At 40.0% G+C, this 19,077-nt stretch overlaps 3 protein-coding genes across 4 annotated transcripts; 2 read left to right on the top strand and 1 right to left on the bottom strand.

Annotated features, from left to right (window-relative positions):
* Nucleotides 1–2,990: 2,990 nt before the first annotated feature.
* LOC140996732 (transmembrane protein 151B-like) lies at nt 2,991–5,035 on the top strand. Of its 2 annotated transcripts, XM_073467210.1 has the most exons (3): nt 2,991–3,068; nt 3,558–3,560; nt 3,626–5,035. In XM_073467210.1, the coding sequence occupies exons 1-3, from the start codon at nt 2,991–2,993 to the stop codon at nt 5,033–5,035; spliced, it is 1,491 nt and encodes a 496-aa protein (XP_073323311.1). The 2 variants fall into 2 exon arrangements, with proteins under 2 accessions (XP_073323311.1, XP_073323312.1); XM_073467211.1 differs by lacking the exon at nt 3,558–3,560.
* Nucleotides 5,036–8,852: 3,817 nt separating this feature from the next.
* On the top strand, nt 8,853–11,276 carry mtres1 (mitochondrial transcription rescue factor 1). The gene is made up of 4 exons (XM_073466750.1): nt 8,853–8,958; nt 9,946–10,402; nt 10,716–10,788; nt 10,898–11,276. The coding sequence occupies exons 1-4, from the start codon at nt 8,940–8,942 to the stop codon at nt 11,078–11,080; spliced, it is 732 nt and encodes a 243-aa protein (XP_073322851.1). The 5' UTR covers nt 8,853–8,939; the 3' UTR covers nt 11,081–11,276.
* Nucleotides 11,277–11,560: 284 nt separating this feature from the next.
* bend3 (BEN domain containing 3) lies at nt 11,561–16,000 on the bottom strand. The gene is made up of 4 exons (XM_073466749.1): nt 15,860–16,000; nt 14,889–14,943; nt 14,439–14,617; nt 11,561–14,319 (listed from the first exon to the last, which is right to left on the bottom strand). The coding sequence occupies exons 2-4, from the start codon at nt 14,938–14,940 to the stop codon at nt 12,088–12,090; spliced, it is 2,463 nt and encodes an 820-aa protein (XP_073322850.1). The 5' UTR covers nt 14,941–14,943; nt 15,860–16,000; the 3' UTR covers nt 11,561–12,087.
* Between the last annotated feature and the right edge of the window lie 3,077 nt (nt 16,001–19,077).

Below are 19,077 nucleotides of genomic sequence, written 5' to 3'. Positions count from 1 at the left end.
ACTAACACTGGTGAAAAGTAAGTACATTTACTCAAGTAGTTGAGTGCTAATTTGAGGAACTTGTACTACTTATTTGCATTTTATTCTACTTTATATGGAAACACTTGATAAGTTTATGGTAAAATTGCAACTGATGTTTGTAATACTTTGTAAATGGTTAATAAATACTGTCTAGTTCATTTATAAACATTATTTGGATGGTCATTTTAAAGTTTAGAAAGTTTTACAATTAATTAATAAATTGTTTATAAAGCATTTCATTGTTTGGTGATAGTGAAATAACTGGGTGGTTCTCTGAAATCGGTGCCCTTTAAGTCCCAGAGGCTCGCTTAAAAGTTTTTCAATTTAAGTAAACCACCAAAATGCTTTTTAATCATATTCATTCATTCATTCATTCATTCAGTCATTCATTCATTCATTCATTCATTCATTCATTCATTCATTCATTCATTTATGCATGTACTGCAAAAGAAATTGAAATATACAATTTCCTCTCACCAGCAGGCTACACTCCATACAGGGGTTCTGTACGTGGGTGGGAACCAAGAGCCGACCTGCTTCAGCACGATATCTCCATCGAAGCACAAAAGTCAGGCAGCTATATGGGAACACCTGAACCCTGTGCTGGACCACCTGCAAACAACACACCCAGAAGTCTCTGTGAAACACTTTTTCAGTGATGGGTCTTGTACCCAGTATTTTTCCTTTATAGCACTGAGCTGGAGAAAAGAAGCTTCAAGGCAGGTTCTTGGAATTTTTTTGAGGTCAGTCATGCTAAGGGGGCACCGGATGGTGTTGACAATGTATACACCAAACAGCTTCTTGGCCTGCTCTTCTAATTCTAATGATGAAATTCAAAATGAACGCTTCAGTATGTTTGGTTTGTTTTCTACAGCTCATTATCAGTTTGAATAAACCTTATTTCAACTAAATTGAATGTCCATTTTCTTTATTGACTGTTAAATAATGAATTATAATGGATGGTGTCAGTGGGAAAGAGTAAACAAATCCATGTCATATTGAAATACTGAATTACTCGGTTATCACGTTCAACCCCATCACAGTGTTCAACCCTGTTAAATGCTCGATTGTTCAGGATATATTGTTAACAAAAATAAAAATCTAATTCATTGTTGTTCAGTGTGGATTATAAAATCATATTTCTAATTTGAATTGGTGATCTAAAACAAGGGACATATAAATGATAAGAAAGTAAAAGAATTTCTTTACATATCTTTTCAGATCAAACAGGCTACAGGTTGTCTGTGACGGGGTTGAACTCAAATAGAGGTTTTGCCAGAGAGAAATGCCTAATAATGATAAAGATTTCAATCCTGAGGTGGGAAATTATTTCTCTTGAATGTTTAACAACCTCTTTATTAGATGACGTGATGAGAAACTTAATTTCTTGAGGTATTTTTTTCCAAAATGGTGAAGCACTGCTCTCAGAGCATCACCAAACTATTAACTGAAGTTTAATTAACTATAAATTCACCATTTATTAATGATGTTTTTTACTGTTATCCTTTATACTTGTATTTATCATATTTAAAAGTCAAATATTGTACTTTTTACGCTCCTAGATTTATTCATTTACTTCCTTGTTGGAAATCCTCTTGGAAATACGGGTGAAGTGTCGTAGTTCACAAAACATTTCTGGAGCCACACAGCAAAAAACTCAAAATAAAAAGGTTCCATACAGCTCACCCAACATAATCCAAGTCTCTGGAAGCCCTCAGATCCAAAATTGATTTGAAAGGAAATTATTTATACCCATCTTTAAGCTGAAATCTTCATGGTAGCTGCTAAGCTAAAAGCATTAGCACACATCCTGTCTGCAGTGGGTGCACTAGCTCAACTGCATGTCATGGGTGTAAATAAAGATCTCAGGGCTTCAGGAGACTTGTATATGTATTTCTATCAGCTGTTTTTCCCATTTTAAAACAAGTCCCCATCTACTTCAGTTGTTGTGAAGAATGCCGCAATGCTGTTTTGCTGTGAAGCTCCACAAATGTTCTTTTCACCTGACTGTCCACTGGCATGAGGGTGAGTAGAAATGTTTCATTTTTGGGTGAACTTATCCTTCAAGTTACCATCACATTATAATATTACCATAACATTACTGTGTTCAGTGGGTTGGGCATTTTGTTTTGTCAGGTTTAAAAGAGAAAATCTACCCCAAAATCAAAAAACGTTTTTTTCCTTTACATTGAAGCAACTCATTGAACACTGTTGATTTTTCATAACATATTTTCTGATTAAACGACCCATGAACTCTATATTCAATAAAATTACTTTACATGCCATACCAGTAAGAAAATATGTCAATGAGAGCAGACAGGTTCAGTCATAACCATATGAATCAGTGTTAATGGACCTGATCTTAGCAAAACACTCGTTTGTATTTGTAAAGATATTATCTTCACTGCCACAGCATCACCTGACCTGCACAGTCTTGAGCGTCAGATTTTGGGTGGACTTTCCCTTTAAGTGACAGATTTATGCAACAGCATCTCACCGTACACCTGCCTCAGTCAGCACCATGGACAGCGGACCTGCCAGCTCTCTGTGGAGCGCCCACCGCACCATCGCCTCCTGATAAACACCCCGCGGGGCCCGAGGGGCAGGGCACGTTCATTTTGTCAGGACTATCAGGCTAATACAGAATAATCACGATCATGTTACTGCGGCACTGACAGCTACACCGTAGAAGGCAGGATGCGGGCTTTCCACTAGACACCCCCTCCGTCTTTTTCTTGAATTTTCAGCCACCGGAAGGATCCCCTTCGTTCGGGTTTCACAGATGAACATGCCTCCGTCGACTCGTCTCGGGCTTTTCTTTGGGTGGAGTTGCTCTAAATGGGGACAGATGTTTTGCCCGTCTGACAAGTAGCTCGTCTCGCTTGAGGGACTCTGCAGAGCGAGGTAGTGAAATCTCTTCCTCTTCCTACTCCACGCCCTGTCATTATTATCAATCGCTGGCCAGCACCATGTCCCCTCCAGCATCGGCTGCGACGGCCAGTGAAAGCAGCACGACCACCGTCTTCGAGGAGGACACCAGGGAGGAGGTATGATTTCCATCCCTTATGTGAGCAAATGCATTTGAGGTCTGATGTGTTTGTAATATCTTGACGCAGGGTTCAATGAACCCATGTGCACAGTGAGAAGGATGTAACACACTGCAGGTGGATTATTAGCCAGGGTTTGGTCTTACAAATGATTCCCTGTGTTCACACATTTTTTTGATCTTGTAGCCTTCATTAATATTTCATAGTAAGATGGTTGGACACGTGCTTGGTAATGCTAGCATCTTCACCTGTTTTTATCATCTGCTGTAGAGGTCCAGTAGCTCTGATTTCATTTTAATATCTCCCCAACAGTTAAATATATCATGTCCAAAGAGCTGATAGAACTTTTGTTTCAATCCACTGCTTGCAGACTGATTAACCCTAATGTGAGAGTGTTACTGCTATGGTTGTATGACCCATTCATTAGATACTGTTGAAAATTCTAAATGTGCAGAAGATGTTGCAGTGATAAGTCAGACGTGCAACCAGCAAGTAGGTAATAAATGATGTGGTAACATTTTTTCCTCTTTTGTTTTGTGTGTGCTTTGACTCAACAGCAAAGACCCCTGAAGCAGTCTCTGAGCAAGTCACTATGCCGGGAGAGCTTTTGGAAATGCCTGCTCCTGTCCATTCTCATGTATGGCTGCATGGGAGTGATGGTTTGGTGTCATGTCACCAAGGTGACCCGCTTCACCTTTGACAGTGCCTCAAAAGTGAAATCCATGATGTACCATGAAAGCCCCTGCACTGATGGCTATATCTACATCCCTCTGGCCCTGTTGGGCATGCTCTATCTGGTCTATCTTGTGGAATGCTGGCACTGTCATGTGAAGAATGAGCTGCAGCACAAAGTGGATGTGGAGGGCATCTGTGAGCGCATCCAAAGGATGCAGCAAGCTAAACCATGCATCTGGTGGAAGGCCATCAGCTATCACTATGTTCGCCGAACACGACAAGTCACACGTTACCGCAATGGAGATGCTTACACCAGTACCCAGGTTTACCATGAACGTGTCAACACCCATGTGGCAGAAGCTGAATTTGACTACAGTCACTGTGGTGTGAAAGATGTTTCAAAACAGCTGCTGGGCTTGGAGAAGTCTGCTCTGACAAAGATGCGGTTCACCAAGTGCTTTAGTTTTGCTAACGTTGAGTCTGAGAATTCCTACCTGACACAACGAGCCCGGTTTTTCACTGACAATGAGGGTCTTGATGACTACATGGAAGCCAGGGAGGGCATGCACCTGAAAAACATTGACCTGAAGGAGTATGTCATGGTACTGTGTGATCCAGAGCGCCACCCCTGGTATCTGTCCCACTATGTCTTCTGGTTCGCTTCATTCCTCACTTTCTCCTGGCCTCTCAGAGTCTTCACAGAATATCACACTTCATATGTCCACTATCGTGTTGAGAAGCTCTTTGGGCATGATTACCTCCCTGTGACCCCATGTGATGAACGGCCATATTGGCGCCGTATCCCTCGTGTTAACACCATTGACAGTACAGAACTGGAGTGGCACATTCGGTCCAACCAGCAGCTGGTGCCCAGTTACTCAGAGGCTGGCCTGATGGACCTGGCCCAGTGCCCCACCAGCTTCAGCGGGTTACGTCAGAATTGCGAGCGCTGCCACAGAGCCATCAGCTGCTCCTCTGTGTTCTCCAGGAGCGCCCTCAGCATCTGTACTGGTGCCAGCTCCCGCATCCCCTTCAGCGGCAGTCGGTTCTCCTTGGCGCGACGCTATGGCTCCCAGCGCAGCTGCTTCTGGAGGAGCGGCAGTTTGGATGACCAGGAGAGTCCCAGCGAAAACACCCGCTGCCTATCAGAGCGCCACACCACAGACGATGAGGGACCCCCAGACTACGAGGACGCACTTTGCTACCCAGTGCTCATTGTTCATTGCAGCGAGAATTGCCACAACCACAGGTCTTTCCACAGAAACGGCTCCTGTGTGGAGACTTCCTTATGACTATGCAGTCACTGACAGCACACAGTGGCATTTCTGTAGCATACAAACACTTTGGACACCAGAAACAAAGTAACCAAGTCTTAATGTGAGATTCATGCTGTGTTGTCATACTATCTGAAACAAATGAATGTGTGAATCACCAAAGCAATAACAGTGATTAAAGTGAGCAGAGTAGTAGTTCATGAACAGACACCAAACTGGTATCTGTCTGGCTTACAATGAAAACCAAGCAGACAAGGACTGTTACACTGTACATCATTGCCATAGCTCTCATATGTATCGTACATATGAAACTGAAAATGAAGTTACCTCACAAGACCTTTTCAGAGGCCACGGAAAGGATGGGCAGGTTGAAACATCTCATTCATTCAGTGAAATCTCGAAATCATAAAAACATCAGAGCTGACCAAGATGGAGATTTTGTTTCACCATAAGGAATGGCAAGAAGGTATTTACAATATTAACCTACTTCTAATCACTGCAATAACTGTGAAAATAGATACCATCTTCTCAAGTGAAATAGTAAAAGGAGGAATATCAATCCAGTTGCGCTTATGCATATCACAATGTTACATTGGTCAATATGGAAACCTCTGATCCAGAAGAAACACATGAGCTCTCAGATACTCTCACTTGCCGTTATACCAATTTTTGATGTTTGAACATTTTCATTACTTATGTGAAGTGTTGTAATTTTACTTCATTCTTGTACCTACATTTTTTTAAATCAACATGCCTAATCTATCTCTACTTCAGTGAGAGGCTTTCTGCATTTCCCAGAATGCCTTTGACAATTGCAAAAAAACAGCTATAAACTTATTTTCAGCTGTGGGTTTTATGTCTTGGTGGAAAGTGACATAAAGATAGTAACAAACCTGTATTGTGGCTGCATTGCATTCTGGTCTATTGAGGCAACTATGTGATGGAGAATGTGGTTTAATGATGTGCTTCTTCTACAATGGATATCTCCATGTTCGACTGTTGACTGTTGGTGCTATATGGCAGCTCCAGAGAGAAACACACCTTTCTTTTGGATATTGATGGACTGACACTTAAGCCTGATGTTTACAGTTGATGTTTTTAAAGCATTTTGTCCTATAAACCTTCACTGTACATGTTGGAATTATCTCAATATGATGCCACATCTTCATATTTTGGGGGTCCACAAGGAAATAAGAAACCATTAGGGCTACAACTAACTATTACTTTCATTATTGATTATTCTGTTGATTATTTTTTCAAATAATCGAGTAGTTTTTGGTCTGTAAAACATCAGAAATGGTGAAAAATCATGTCCTCAAATGACCTGTTTTGTCTAATACCCAAAAGGTTTCAATGTACTTTCATAGAGTGGTAAAAAAATAAGAGAAAATATTCAATCATCAGAGAATATTGACTTTTTTATCTTAAAAAAGTATTCAGATCAATTAAACCATCATCAAAATTGCTGGCAATTAATTTAATGGCTGAAAACAAATCAATTAATGATTAATCGATTAATCGTTGCAGCACTAGAAACCGCTAAACGGAATCAGAGCATTGTTCTGCTTAACATTATGAAACTGTTGTAGGTTTTTGCTTTAACACTTGATGCACGATTTGTCTTGACTGACCCAGAAATTGGAAATTGTCAAATAACACTGTCTAGTCGTATTAGCCACATTATGAAAAGTTTAATGTCCATGATCAATTAAGTACATTTAGTCTTGAATGTGACTTTTTTCTATACTGCCACTGCAAACCCGCAACTACTGTGGTACCAACACACATACATGTCATTACATTAATCTCGGGGTCAGGAAAGACTGGGACAGGTTTACAATAAAATAACAATAGATTTGAACAGGTGAATGTGACATCAGTCACAACCATTATAACTGCAAACAGATCATAAGGTCATTAAATCCACGCTCAAATTTGCATGAGTCCCTTCTGCTAAGACAATGTGTTAAAAATCATGAAACATACCTGAATGTAAACCACCAGCATATATGATATTCTGTAGTATATGTCCATTATGTGTCTGTGGTAAAGGAGTAATGCTCCATTTTTCATTTGTAAAATGGTGATTTCGCTGTCCAGTGTGTACTATATATGCTCAGAGTGAAAGAGCACAGCACATACCAACATGTCGCCATGTTTCCTGAACAGACTTTGGATGTCGACATTTGATGTATGTAGAGGATCTCTGACTCTTTCGAGTAGAGTTTAAAGGCAGTATATGCAAGGATGTAAATGCACTTAGGGTTTCACATGGACATCAAACAAATTTTATAACGCTGACTATTTTATAACATCTAACAGGAACTTATTGTATGCATCCTAGCAAATAACATCTTGTGTTTTTACATTGTTTTCAATAACTTAGTGACACCAGTATTATGCACTTGAAGTGACACTAGACATTATGAATTGTAGTGAAGCTGAATGTTGATGTAAATTCCCTTAAAGTAATAAAGTATTCACACTGATATATTGACAACTACTTAACTGCTCAGACATAAAACAACACACGACCAATGAAAGCTTCTTGTAAAATGTTTAAAATGTTCTTGTCATCAATATAATCAAATGGGCTGTATAAATCACTTGATTACCTTTTAAAATATGTATTTAAATTTATCTTATGCTGGAAGAATAAAAGTTGCAATAAATGTCTGGGGCAAACCTTTGTATATTTGAAACAGGTTGCTGGCTTGGATCCTCAGAGTCGCTGGGAAAATCTGGGTGAGGAGTGTGTTTACTGTAGGAGCTGCTTCATGAACACCAATGAATATTTTTCACAGACATTTTGGCATGTCACAGTAGGAAAAGCAAATGTGTAAATAATAAAATACTGGGACACCTGAGTGGAACAGAGCCATTTATCAATCTTATTAGTAACACCTGTGTGTTTCCTACTATGACAAGTCAAAATGTGTACAATGGAAAAGGCCCATATTCATTTTAACTTTCTGCGGTGTCTCACTTTTACTTGAAAATCTTTTTCAAAAACCCTTGCAGATAAATATTAAAAATACTGGTTAAAATATATTTAAAATGAAATGGAAATGATCATGTTGACAGTGGCACAATAATAACAATAATAAACTACAAAAAGCTTACCCATTTACCTTGATGACAGCTAACATTAAAACAAATTCTAGTCTTTCCATACTATAAAAACAGCTGATTACACTGTATGAAAAAAACAGTACATTTACTCAATTATTGTACTTAAGTTCTATTTTGAGTTAGTCCTACTTGTATTTTACTTGTATTTATATTTATATTTATACAGTCACTAGCTGTATTTAATTACTTTATACTTTACTCCACTACATTCTGGAGGCAAATATTGTACTTTTTACTCCAGTGCATTTAGTTGGAGTTACTAGTTACTTTGCAGACTGCGTGCTGAATCAGAAAAAAAAATAAAATTATTTGATCAGCAATCAGATAAAAACACAGATGCCTATAATCAGAAAAATTATGAATATCAGATCCAATAACCAGTCAATCCATAGTATAAAGCAGTGTTTTTCAGTCCTGTTCGTAGGGGCCCCCTGCCCTATGTCCCTGCCCCAACACACCTGATTGAAGTGAATGGGTCGTTATCAGGCTTCAGCAGAGCTTGATGGTAAGCTCATTTGAATCAGGTGAGTTGAAGCAGGGAAACATCTAAAACATGCAGGGCAGTATGTCCTTTGTAATGTACTAATAATTCGTAGTGGAGTTAGTCAATTTTAAAAGAATGTCCCGGTTAATGTTTTACATTAACGCACAAAAACCAACTGTGGTTTACTGTTATCTCATCAGCTTGGCCAAGTGATGTCAATCTCCTCCAGGACGGTAGATGGCAGCACAATCACGCTGGTACAAAAGTGACCCAGTCAGAAGTGGCGAAGAAGTACAGTAAGAAGCAATGCGAGGTTATTCCATAGGTGAGTGGACTGCAAAATAATAATTAGCATGTTAACAACTTCATATTTAGCATTTAGCAGCGAACTAAGGCTGCGCATACTGTGTTTGTTTGTTAGCAAGCTCGTGGTGGGTCGCAAGTGGATCGAAATAATGAGCCCACGAGCTGACAGGAGAAAAGTTAAGCTAGCTGCTGTCTCTGCTTCAGCTCGGTTTCAACTTAAGCCTCTAAAATGTCAATGGCAGTCAAGCATAGACAGGTATTACATTAAATTAACACGAAAAGGTATACAGCAGCTAACAATAAAAGAAAAAGAACGATATTCCTCAACTGGGAGGCCTTATCCTAGCATAAATGTTTGTTGCTCAAATGCAGACATAAACACATCACTTCCGGAAGATCAAAAAACGCAATTTAACATTTAACAGTAGAGCTCCAGTTTGTGGCTCTCTTTCTGTCATTTCTTTCTTTTCATTTTACAGAATAATTAGTTCAACATTCATGTTAAAAGCTACTGCATTAGCGACACAATTCGTGGCTATAAAATAAAGCCAGGCTTTTATTTTGAAATTGGTATATTTTGATTTGTTGGAAAGTGTTGCAGATTTTATAATGCAAATAGTCTTAACCTAACAAAGCAATCAATGAACGGACATCACATGTCTCTAATTTAATAAATTAATTAGTGGTATAAATCGTGAAGTTATATGGCAAAATAGGGCATTATGTGACAGCAAGTCTAAAATATTGAGCTTGACAGTTTATTCTTGTAAACAGACGCTGACAAATCATTTTAAGAGGTGATTTACAACGACACCTGATGGCAATATTTCTGTCAGTAATTCTGAAGTCTTGAATTTTGATGATGTATTCATATTAATTATTTTAATCTGGGTACTGATATTGTTGATACCACAATAATTTCAACACACTGTCTTTTATACTTACATTTTTCAAAACAACATCAGTAATTTAGCATACTGATTCCCCACTCTTCATGTTTTTCTAGTGACTGGGTTGAGCGCCAACATGCAGAGTTTGGTGGTGCAGGCACTTGCCATGAGGCAACTAGGAAGGTTGAACCCCCGCCACCTGCTGGCTGCTGGATATGGACTGGGGCAGACTGAATGGTGTCCCAGGGCCATCCACACACGGCAGCTGTGGGGCTGCACAGCGTTCCCCACACTTGGCTGTCACAGGCCTGCTTTTCATGGCAGAGATGCTGTCAGGGGATGGTCTGTCCATCATCTGAGGTTTAAAAGCAACAAGAAGAAGAAAGGTGCTGCTAGGACAGCACAGGAGGAAGAGGACGAAGATGAGGACGAAAAAGACCTTGAGGACAGTGATTATGAAGATGAGGTGGATGAGAACCCAAATCTACCAAAGGATTATAAAGACATGGAGAAATATGTGCAGTCATTTCGCTATGATGTCATTATGAAAGCTGGCCTGGACATTGCACGCAAGTAAGTCACTGTCTGATGGCTGCTCTCACAGATTTGAACACTGTCATATCTTTATAGCTGGCTTAACAGAAAGAAACAAGGGCTAGACATTTTAATTCCCAGTCAAAACAATATAAGATATCATCCAGTAAATGCTGTCCAAGCTGAACAGGATGCAGGGTTTTTTTTTTTAGTTTCAGAGGAATGCACTGATTTAGGGGAATTCTGCTTCATGACCAATTTCAAATGTAACTTGTAAACTGCTGGGCTTTTAAAACACTTTCCCTTTTTGGAAAATGGCACAGTAGACTAACTTTCCTCTGTCTTTTCACAGTAAAATAGAGGACGCCTTCTATGACAACAAGCTCAGGCTAAATGGACAGAAACTGATCAAGAAAAGTAAAACGGTAAGTGAGGTTTTATTGCATGTGACAGATTCCTAACTGAAATTCTAAGTCTTTCCACTTGTGTCTTTTAAGCTTATGTCTCATTCCTCATTTGCTGTTTTTTATTCAGGTGAAAGTTGGCGACACCTTGGATCTGGTACTGTCGGAAAACAAAGAAACAAACACAGTGACTCTGATGAGAGTCATCCCCCGGAGGGTATATGGCGAATCAAATACCACAGAAAAGCACAAAGTTTCCATAAGGCGCTGGAAAAGTATAGAGCTTTCCAAGGATGAGGCCTTCAAGCCATGAACTGAAGTAGGACAGTGGTGACTGTAGTGTCATTGGCCAATGAAAGCGACAGCACTGGCTAAAATGAAAAAAAAAAAGGTCTCAGTGGTTGTAAACATGAAGCAGTCAGGTGGGAGATTTTGAGTGTTTATCTTTCCCCAATATGCTGTGAGACTCCCAAAATAAAGGGTGCACATAAGTTTGGAAAATCTGAAAATCATGTCCTGATGACTTGGCTGATGAAGAGCACATGACATTCGTGAATGAAGTTTCATCTGAATCATGAACTTTGTGATATCTTGGGTTACTCCTCATATTTTTCTGTTCATCCTAATTGCATGTTTTATTGAGGGAAATATATAAAATGATGAGTACAAGCACTATATATGTTTTGCATAGTACAGAACTTTTCAGGATTGAAAAGGGCATCTTATAAAATAAGACGGATACACCAGCAGGAACACTTAAGAGCTATTATATGTAATACAGTACAATCAAATGTCATATTTATTATTGTGATTTTATTAGAAATAGGTTATCATGATCCATTGTCATGTTATTGTTTTTATAATATAAACTTCTATAAGAAGGCTTAACATAAGCACATTGTTATTAAAACAGTGGTGGCACAATGCTACATCAGTAACTGCAATGGAAATATCACATCATTGTGATTCATTTCTATCCTTAGAGCATAAGTGAGATCTATGCTATTAGCTACTATCATTGTTATTGTTTTTAAGGCTACAACATTTATCAACAAAGTATGTTAGATAAGCTATGACAGTTTTGGCTTATAAATAGAAGCAGTTTTAATTCTTTATCCAACAATAGTAAGACTACATAAACATCTAATGCTGTAGTCGAAAGGTAAAATATGACTAAGAATAGTACTGAAGAAACTCATAACAGCTTGGCTTCATCCTACAGAGGACAGTTTGTAAAAAGTTCAACAATGCGGTTTCAGCTTATATACTGTGCAATTATTTTTGTGACAAAACGTGTTGCCTAACTGAAGACTACTGTAACTAGGACACAGTGCTTGACCTCTTAGCCTTCTTAAGAATGTCACACTTCTTGCGATTAGGGCGCCGGCAGCGTTCGTCGATGCTTGGCACGCATTCATAGTGCCACACCTCCTCCATCTTATCCACAGGATACACTGCTTCCACATAGTGACGAATCAATCTGAGGCGAACGGGATCTAGCTGCTTCTTGTTGCAAGCTCCTGAATGGTTGTACTGCAGCCGCAGGTTCTCCTGGGTAAAGAGCTCAGGGAAGAGGCGCACCAACAGGCGGGCAGCAAAGTTCCCAACAGAGAGACTCTGCTGGACAATTTCCCGTACCTCAGTGTCTGAGAGCAGGTAGACAGAAGGTACAGGGAAGTCAGGTTTGGATACAGCCAGTTCGTCCAGGGGAATTTTACAAAAGTCTTTGCTACTTTTCTCAGGGGGTAAAGTGGGAATATCAGGATCCTCCCTCATGCTATCTGGATTGAGCGGGTTTAGCTGGCAAAGAAAGTCCTGCTCTGACTCCTGACCATACACCTTGCGTTGCTGCAGGTAGGATCTTCTCTGCTCCGTGTCACGTCTCCTGCATCTCTCGTCAAGTTTGCCCACAAATTCCAACATCCACACTCTGTCGTTCTTGGCCCGAGGGTAGACCAACTGCACGTAATGACGGATCAGATTTACACGAACAGGGTCAAGCTGTTTTTTACCAAGAGAACCACTGCAGTTGTACTGCTTCCGGGCATTCTCGTGGGTGAAGAGCTCGGGGAACATGAGCACCAGCAGCCGAGAAGCAAAGTTCCCAATGGACAAGCTACATTCATAGTTGTTCTTCAGCTGCTCCCTGGACAAGAGGTACTCGTTGGGAACAGTAAAGTCAGGAAGAGGAATCTCCAGATTGTCAAAATCCACAGGTGTCAGCAGTGACTTTTTAGACTTGCGACTGGGCCTTTCATAATCACCCACCTCTGGAACCTTAATAATAGAAACCTCTTCTGGAAGGCTGGCCAGGTCATAGCCCTCATCATTGATATTGTCAGGTTCGCTGCCATTGCCATTACTGTGAGGACCTTCGAGTGCATCCTCCATGTGCTGAATGCACACCTGAAGCCAGCTGTCCTCAGGCACATCAGGAAAATTAGCTTCCATGTACTTTCTTATTATTTCCATCTTCTCAGAGTCCAGAATTAGCTGCCCAACACTACTGAAACTGCTCGAGCCTTCTGGCATTTTCCCCTCTTCAAAAACCTCAGGGAAGAGACGGTGCATTAGAAAAATAACAAAGTCCTCAGGGGAAGAGAACTCATCCAGCTCCTCTGTGGCTTGTGTATTGAAAGCAAGGTCTGACACAGGCAGGCTGCTCTGCTGGTTATCTAAAGAGATATGCTCCTCCTGGCCCTGCTCATTAATGAAGCGATAGGTTTGAGGATGCTCAGCCTTTATCCCAGCACCTGTGATTGTCTGCTTCCTGAGCAGCCGAGCGCTCTCCATGTCCCTCTGAGCCCAGAAGCGATTAAACAAGTCATTAATCTGAAGGAGACATTCTTCCTGCCAGATGCTGTTGTTCTTGACTGAGGGGTAGCATACCTCGACGTAGTTACGGATCAGCTGCAGATGTAGCGACTCCAGTGTTCTCTTGCTTGCCATGCATTCATGAGAGCACTCCCTGGCTTTGAACAGCTCTGGGAAGAGATGCACTAGCAGCCGACAACCAAGCTCCCCGGCGCTGGATGTCTGCTCCATCAGCTGATTCAATTCGTCACTTGTTAGCAGATATTCAGGAGGAGGCTGGAACTCCGTCACCATGTCGGCTGGTTTGATCTGCTTCTTTATTCGCATGACCTCAAGGGTCAGCAAGTCCACTTTGCTATGCAGCTGTGTCATGCTTGAATTAAGGGTATTGAGAATGAGAAACATTTTCTCAATCAGAGGATAAAGGCTAGAGTCTGCCGATGAAGCTTGGCCTAAGGTTTCTGCTGTCGGGAAAGTCTCCAATGTGCCATTTTCCTCTGAGCTCAGGCTCTTGGATGAGAGGATGCTGCTGAAGTTGAGCTGATTTCCAGACCCATGACTGGCCTGCTGCTCCAGGCTTGGTGTATTCCTCTTGTCAGAGATCCTGTGAGAGATGCTGAAGAGAGGCTTTCTGTAGGAGACTCTGGATTTCTGATGGACATAATCCCTCTTCTCTCCGGTTGTGGTGAGGCAAAGAGGCTCATGTCTGCTGCTCTCATCTATCAAGTGCCGTCTCATCTAGACAGAGTAAATAACTGTAAGAGACATGTTGTCCTCTACAACAAATAATATAAGCAAATTGTTTGTGTTATATATCAATGTTTTTAGTTAGATAAAATAGTGTGAGGTTAGCTTACCTCGCCAGAGATTCTGACTCTCTTGCTGCTAGTGGACTGGTTTGTGTGAGGGCCCATCTCTGCAGATGACCGTTTACCAGCCTCAGTGGCCCCAGGAGATCCTCCTCCAAGTCCTTCTGGTGGCTCACAAATAGCAAAGTCCTCCATCTCCTCCTTGACGTCTTCTTCATGCTTGTGTTCTGGTACATTTGTAAATACAAACGAAAGTTAATAACAATATTACAAAAGCATAATATCCCTCAAGATCAGCATACGTGATCAGACTTTTTGTTTCTTTTCCACTTCAATACTGATATTTTCCTTTTAAAAGTTGCAGTTGACCCAGATATGTCTGAAAAATCAACCAACTACTTTAAATAATCCTGTGTCTGAATATAAATATAAATTTATGTTGAAGCTATGTTGAATTTCTGCAGTTGCAGAGGCACAGATACAGGTTGCAGAAGTTACCTTTCTCAAGCATTGCTTCATCTGAAACTTCTCCATGCTCAGGGGAATTCATAGCCTACAAAAATAAATCACAAACAACATACATGATGCAACAGTTGAGCTGAAACATTCATTTTAAAGCAAAAAAATAAAAAATCACGATGGCGTCTGGGAACTTGTAATGGGCCTTTTCCACTCTTTGCTGATCTTTCATAGATGGTGAATGGTTCATCGGTAAAAGAGCTTGTACATGAACTGATAATAAAAATAATCTTAGTTGCAGCACTAAGTAGCATGCATTTCCAGAACCTAAATAAATTCAACCAAGGACAGAAAATACATCAGAGGGTTTGGAATTATGACACTGGATCAGTGATGGTTTTATTAATATATGCATGATGGACCAATCAACGAATAACACATACATACTGTACGTTTCAAATGATGGTGTGTGAGCATATTATAAACTTCAAACTATTCCTTAGTTAACATTAACATGTAGTGGCTGGTATGCTACCGTTATGATAAACAGCATGTGATCAGCTGCAGGCACTTTGCTCTTGTATGCTGCCAAGCTGGTTAAACTGCTAAAACAAATCTGTTGCAATGCCAACTCGTTTTCTTTACAACCTAAATGTAGGTAGGCCTAGATTTTTTGCTAGGGACTACTGTGCATGCCACCGTGCACAGAGTTGCCTCCTAGCTCTCCTCCAGCCTTTATTAAGCAGCTACTTCCTCATTCTTCCGCCCATGAACCCTTGAACCAAAACACAAACCAGCTGTGAGAATGTAACTCTTTCCGAAGCCTCGGCACAAGCTTGTCACGTTAACACCACGGCGGGTCATTGTGGATATCCAAACGTCGCTTTAGTTGTGCAACATTTTGTTTGTGAATTTTAATGACGCGGCAATGTTTGCGTGGACGAGTCCCCCTCCTGCTCTGACTCTTGTTAAATTAGCGGTAAACGCGCGTGACGACGATTTGAGCTCACCTTTACGAGTCCATGCAATCCTTGAGGACTGTTAGCGATGTGCTGGACATGTCTGCGGACTATCGCGGCGCTTTATTTGCAGCTAAATGTTGTTCTTGTTGTTGATATTTTTTTTCTCGCTGGGCTTCTGCGCTTTCTCGCGTGACGTGACGGGGCGCGCGCCTGCTGTGTCACTTCCGCACAGCTGTGGCGAGAGAGGAGTGAAAAAATAATCCGAAATACAATAACAGTAATAAAACCGTGTACATGGACACAAATCTGATGTTGAACTAGTACTGTCATAACGCCGCCCTTTTTAAAAGTGTCCCATCACGGCTGTCGTTATGTTGAGCCTCACGTGAGTGTCTGGACTGGGCAGCTCGGCCTGTTTACCCACAGTGCTCTTAATTTGTAGCTTCGCTGCATCACATATTAAAATGACCAAACAAGAGAAACATACATATTCACACATCTGTTTATTGTTGATACAATATGTAAAATCAGTACTGGGAAGTTAGTTTGCACATTTACTATAATACTGAAGTACAATCAAGTGTTTGCAGCCTGCTTGACTATTTTAATTATTTACATTTAAGCGAGAGATGTAGTTTTAACTCCACTAAATGTATCTGACAGCAACAGTTACTTGGTATGTTGTAGATTAAGATTTTGAAAACCTACAATAAAAGTATGATGCATTGTTGTAAACTAAATTAAACCATCCAGCAGTATATAAAATAGCTAGAACCACCTTGGCCAACATTACAATGTTGTTTACATGTTAATGCATCAGTGATAGTTATCTAATACCGATTATACATGACATTATAGCATTGACACAGGTCATTTCACCTGTAGTAATGGGTGCTTTTCTCTCCATAGTTTATGTAAAGTCTGCTGATTATAGGCTTCTTATGTACTTTTGTCCAAGAATAGTTTTTAGTGAAGACTTAAACTGAATACTGATTGGCTCCAGAGGTTTGTTGGCACAGTTAAATAAATTATGAGCAATACCATATGGTATTATTCTGTATATTATTGTGTCTTTATAATATTTATAGAGCCAACTAACTATTCCTTTGAAATGCAGTATATTGTTAATAACTGTGCTACAGAACATCAAAAGAGTTGCAATTGTGGTGTATTTCTTATCAGCTAGAGTTGGTTATTGGTGCTGAGTAGTGGAGAGAAACAGCCCATTAATTCACATTGTGTTGATTTATAATGGCTTCATCAAAAAGCAACATATTTAGCCTGATGCATGGAGTTACAGACCTAGAATTATGAAACAAGCTACAGTATAATAGAGCAACTTTTATTAGTTCTTAATTTATGTCAATGATAAGAAAACATACACTGATCGACTAAGATTTTCAAGTTATTCAAGACCGTCATTTATGGTCAATATTCAACATCAGGTAACTATGCATATGCAGAACAGGAATACCAAAAAACAATTTAAAAAATATATTATATGCATATAAACAATTTATATATGTATTTGTTTAAATTAAGATTTAATCGTCCCAATAAGTAGCCGTCTTAGTTTTATACTGTCTCTAGTCATAAGAATTGTACAGTGAAGCAAAAAAAGAAGTAGGTAGGAGTGAAACCTCTTGTTTTCAGGGATAATCTCTGTTCACCCTGAGCTACAGAGCACAAATTATATGGGCGACATCGCCCTCAAGTGGATAGAGACTGTAATAACATGAGAACGAGCCGTGATCATAACCTGTCTGCTGTAAAGAACAATGTGTCAACCTTGAGCTTCTGGGCTGCATGTAAACCTCGAGGATATCAGCAGTTTCAAGTTGGCACACGTGCCTAAACACACATTTTATTACATGGAGAAAACATTATTTTTATTCATAAACCACACATTTTTCTTACAAATCACATCTTTTATGCTGACAAATGTTTTCTGTCACTGTATCTGGATAACATTCTTGGCTTAAATATTTTCTACTGTTTTGGTTGTATGCATCTGAGGTTGATTGTCTCCTGAGGACTGACTTCACTGATGTCTCCATCTTCCTCCATGCAATTATTTACTTAAAGGATAAGTTCACCCAAAAAAGAAAAATCAGTCATTATCTACTCATCACCATGCAGAGTAGTTGGAGTTGCGTGGTCCACAAAACATTTCTGGAGCCTCCCCTTCCTCTAAACAGCTAAAAGTGTTAGCACACACCCTGTCTGTAGTGGGTGCACAAGCTCGACTGTGCACAGAGGGTGTAAATAATGTCTTTTCAAACAAATCTCTTCAATCTCAGGGTTTCTCGAGACTTGAATTATGCTCGACTAGCTGTATGGAACCATTTTTATGTTTTTTTATGTCTGAAAACAAGTCCCCATCTACTTCAGTTGTTAAGGAGAATGCTGTAATGCTGTTTTCCTGTGAAGCTCCAGAGATGTTTTGTGGAACTTTTAGTCGAAACTTCATCTTCATCAACTTTCTATCTGCATGAGGAAATTATGACTGAATTTTCATTTTTTGGTGTAATTATCCTTTAAATTGAGGTAGTGAACGTTAAATGCTACATCAAAGACAATTATTATTCCATTCTGTTGTACTTCTGGCTGTGACATGATTTACATGTCTATATATACAGTAAAACACAACATTATGTTGTCTTGGTTAATGTCAACTTTGGATTAAAAGTGACGTAACTGACCCAGTGACACTTCAACAGTCACAAACATGTATTAAGACTCCTTCATGGTCACAACAGGTGTCATATTTGTGGTTTTGATGGTGTTGTGTCAGTCTATCCACACCCCTTCAAATAAAGTGTTACCAACTTTACTCTTGCTGAGCTGAGAAAAACACACGGATAACCATAGACTAGTGTGTGCACAAGAGGCTCTGATGTTAGGGATTTTGTCTGTTCATCCACTCTGGCTACAAATATCCTCAAATTACAACTGACCGTCTGTACATCAGTAATCACAATATCATGTGGCATCCCACATTCAACGATTTGGGGGTCAAAGCTTTAAAAAATGCATAGCTGTGAAATATATTAACTTGGAGCTGCTGGCAGCTGAAAGTCAAATGATGGGTAAGAGAAGGCAATCATATGGAGCTTTACCATATGGTTGCAGCGGAGGGAAATTTGGACTTGTAAGAGGCAGCAGCCATTAAGCGGAGCTGGTAAGCTGGTTTCTTGTGATGGACAGAGATTTCAGTCAGTGAGAGATGAACCAAAGACCTCACAGTGCCATAATTCTATCTTAAT

This window comes from Pagrus major, chromosome 5, assembly GCF_040436345.1.
Source record: "Pagrus major chromosome 5, Pma_NU_1.0".
NCBI lineage: Eukaryota > Metazoa > Chordata > Actinopteri > Spariformes > Sparidae > Pagrus > Pagrus major.
The sequence above is the reverse complement of the archived record's forward strand: the minus strand, read 5'-3'. Positions and strand labels throughout refer to the sequence as shown.